At 31.6% G+C, this 3,611-nt stretch overlaps 2 protein-coding genes across 2 annotated transcripts in view; one reads left to right on the top strand and one right to left on the bottom strand.

Moving 5' to 3' along the window:
- The first annotated feature begins 480 nt into the window (after positions 1–480).
- Positions 481–2,396, top strand: LOC117114661 (subtilisin inhibitor CLSI-I-like). Its single transcript, XM_033258351.1, has 3 exons — positions 481–798; positions 1,234–1,284; positions 2,022–2,396. Exons 1-3 carry the CDS (start codon positions 676–678, stop codon positions 2,130–2,132), a joined length of 285 nt encoding a protein of 94 aa, XP_033114242.1. The 5' UTR covers positions 481–675; the 3' UTR covers positions 2,133–2,396.
- LOC117114660 (coagulation factor IX-like) overlaps positions 2,260–3,611 on the bottom strand; it is an 8,505-nt gene continuing 7,153 nt past the window's right edge. The window contains exon 5 of the mRNA XM_033258350.1: positions 2,260–3,503. Within this exon, the coding sequence (XP_033114241.1) occupies positions 2,659–3,503 (845 nt within the window). The 3' untranslated portion in view covers positions 2,260–2,658. The remainder of the gene's footprint in view (positions 3,504–3,611) is intronic.

Here is a 3,611-nt window from a genome sequence, read left to right as displayed (position 1 = left end):
TGTGCTAAGATAATGCAATATTAACAATGTGGTATTTTTGGATGAATAAACATTTTCTGCATCTGAGTATTTCACTGCCTTGTGTTCATTTGGTGTTGTATATTTTAAGGGAAAGTATTTTTAGAATTTTAGAAATCATAAATAATGAATATTTTAATAATTATCAATATTATTAAAATCATAAATATATTAATAATTATCAATATTATTAAAATCATAATATATAAAATAATTCCAGATTTATGTGGTTTATGTTATCAACCTTAAAGCATTCTACATATCATATCTGAATCAAAAAGGCAAATCGTGTGTCTGTTCAAAGTCCAACACTGGTGTAATGATTGAGTGGCAATAAAGTGTATGCTCAGCGATATGTTAATGAGAACCATCATAGTTTTGCTCCATAGTTTTTAAGCTCAAAGAGTGGATAACAACATGCCAATTAAAACTCTTAAAAGATATATTAAAAATAAAGATAAAATAAATTAAAAAAAATAAATAAAATAATGGTGTCTACTTTTTTCAGGAGCCCAAAATAATGAAGAAATTTTGAAACCACTCATACAAGCAATTTTTTTTTTGCATTCAGTGAGAATCAAGATACGAACATATACTTGAAAAAATAAAGGCATTTATTTTAATCAGCTAATTAAACAATCCACCGGACATCCCATAATGACGTTATGCATACACCATTCAGTTTGTCTTCTGCTACTTGTAATAGTACAGCTTGTCACATGTTCTTGCCAAGACAATGAAGAGAGTTGCAGAACCGTATGGCCAGATTTAGTTGGAGAGGTAACAGTGCTATTTACATAATATGAGAGGTGGGGTGGGTTTTTATCTTGTTAATTTTCTTTATGTTTTAATAGTTTTACCTTTTAAAATATTTATAACAAATTCAACATTAAATTATGTATTTTATGTTACTTTATTCCACAATTTCTTTGTATCTTTTATGTAAATTCATAATTTTATGTAGGGTAATCATTTTCAATTAATAATTGCTATTCCAGTAATACAAAATCACTTATTCTGCCATAATATTTATTGTTAGTTATTATATTTTTCTATTCATTTAATTATAAATATTGTCATCATTTTATGATATTGTCATTGCTATTAGTATTATCTCTATATATTATTCTATTAATAAATAATCAATTTTAAATGATATTACATTATAATAACAATGTGGATTGATATTGTTTTCTTTTTGTGTTTTTACTCCAGACTGGTGATAATGCAAAGGGTCAGATATTGGGTGATAATCCATCTCTAGATGTATGTATATAGGCCTATATATGTTTTATCTGTGAAAAATATATAAACTCAATGATGATACCGAGCTGGGGTGGTGCTAGATGGGTCCTTCTCCCCACCCCCACCAGAAAAAAAAAACACATGTCAAAGAGAGAAAATTTGTTGGGAGTTTTTACAAATGGTTTAGACTATAAAATTGATTAAATAAGCCTTTTCTATTACTGTAATTGCCATAGCTTCTCGTGGGTTCTCCCTCTTCTTGAACCGCCTCTGAGGGGCTCTGAGCAGTCCCTGATCACGCCGACATACACTCACTTCCCCCTCTAATCGGCCAAAGCTTGGTGCCACCCAGATTGAAACAAAAATTTTCTTATTCATTCTGGATATCATTAAAACTATATAATTGTCATATCTGTATGTCCAGTGTACTGCATGATAGACTTTTGTCATGTTCGTAGTAACTATTGAAGTACAGTACTATTGTCAACAGATATACTAACATAAACATCATAATGCTAATGATTATATAATATTTAAATATCTATAACTTTAATATGCATATATATTTTTACAATTAGTATTCTGAATTTTAACTAATAAAATATTAAACAATAAATAATATATTTTATTAATAAATTGTGAGTAATAATAAATTCATTTATAATTTTAATTAAATAATAATGTAAAGTATATTTCTAAATAATACCTAATGATATAAAAATAAAAATACTAAAAGTTTTCTAATTTATTATCAACAGGTAACGATTGTACCATACGGTCATATGGTCACTACGGATTACCGAACAGATCGTGTCCGAATTTATGTCGATAAAAACAACATCGTCACAAAGCCGCCAAAAATTGGTTAAGAGACCAACCAACATGTGCTTGTTATTCCAGCAATAATTTTGATACCTTGGGTCGATATATATAAATACATTTTTTAATAGTTTATACTTCAAGCTTTGATAAATGGTTAATTTTTAAAAATTTATTTGGTGATGGTTTTTGTCATGATTTAATGTTGAGCTTTTGCTTTCATTTAAATGTCTACCGTATATATAATATATTTTTTCGATTATATTTATGCTTCAAGTGTTAATAAACGGTGAATTCATTTCGTCGCAACACCATTTTGAATTCATGATGGTTTTCAATATATTTTCATGTTTCATCTTCATAGTTTCCCAATGCTGCCGATAAACGCAAAGGAAAGAACATTTATTTGTGCCATTAGCAACAAACCTAGTAATGTAACGGATATAACATTTAAGATAACGATGAAATTGACAATATATTGGATGGCAATTTTTTGAAAGACTGTTTTCATAGTTGCTGATTCAATATGGAAGTCATATCATTCAGATTTTTAACCACAAATACTATCAGTGCGGTTTATAATGAATCAATCTTTTGTCGTAGCCAGTTTAAATAGTTACCGACCCGTGTATAGAATCCATATTTACCCTCCTTCCCACATCCTTCGCCCCAACTCACAAGACCTATAAGATACGCTTTGTCACCATCATTGATAACAAATGGGGCACCACTGTCCCCTTTGCACGCATCCGGTCCCATGAACCGACCGCTCCCTGCGCAAAACATGTTATCTGTCACGGTGTATGATGTTGATTCTCGACATATTTTCTGTGGTACAATTGGCAGTTTCACTTCGTTAAGAAATCTGGGGTACGGGCCATTTTCAGAGACCTTTCCCCACCCGACAACTTTTCCAAGTACACCAGAATTAAATAATTCATATTCGTGGTCCTGTATTTTTGACAAACAGCTTGGGATTACATAATTTGTATACTCAACCGTTCCATCTACCTTCAAAAGTGCAATATCGCTATCAAAAGTTTCGCTATTGAAGTTCTCGTGAACTATGATCTCACGAACATTGTATGTCCTTTGCCCGACTTCCGGTAATTCCAAGTCGTGATCACCAAGTTGAATTCGTATCGTTGGTGCAGTGGCGTTCGTCGTTTGCACACAATGCGCAGCAGTTAGTACCCATTGATGATTTATAAGCACGCCTGCACAGATCATCTCTACAAATTTAGTGTGCCAAATTTGAGCTATCCACGGTGATGAGCCCTTCATGGCAATGTGACCGTTAGCAGCTTGCCAATTGGGTGAACTTTTCAGAAGGATTCCCGAATCTGTTGCTGCTGCTGGGGACCATTGTTCTTTGTTGATTGGAATTCGGCCTAGTTGATTTAAAACTTGTCTACCACATTCTAATACAAAGATAAAAAAAAAAAAAATAAATAAATAGCTATCGATCATTTATTGTTGTTGAACAGTACTAAACTACCGGGTTTTGAGTAAAACCAGTGTTAGTAACT

Source organism: Anneissia japonica, unplaced genomic scaffold (assembly GCF_011630105.1).
Source record: "Anneissia japonica isolate Jap-2015-1 unplaced genomic scaffold, ASM1163010v1 scaffold288101_len212226_cov194, whole genome shotgun sequence".
Lineage (NCBI taxonomy): Eukaryota > Metazoa > Echinodermata > Crinoidea > Comatulida > Comatulidae > Anneissia > Anneissia japonica.
The sequence above is the reverse complement of the archived record's forward strand: the minus strand, read 5'-3'. Positions and strand labels throughout refer to the sequence as shown.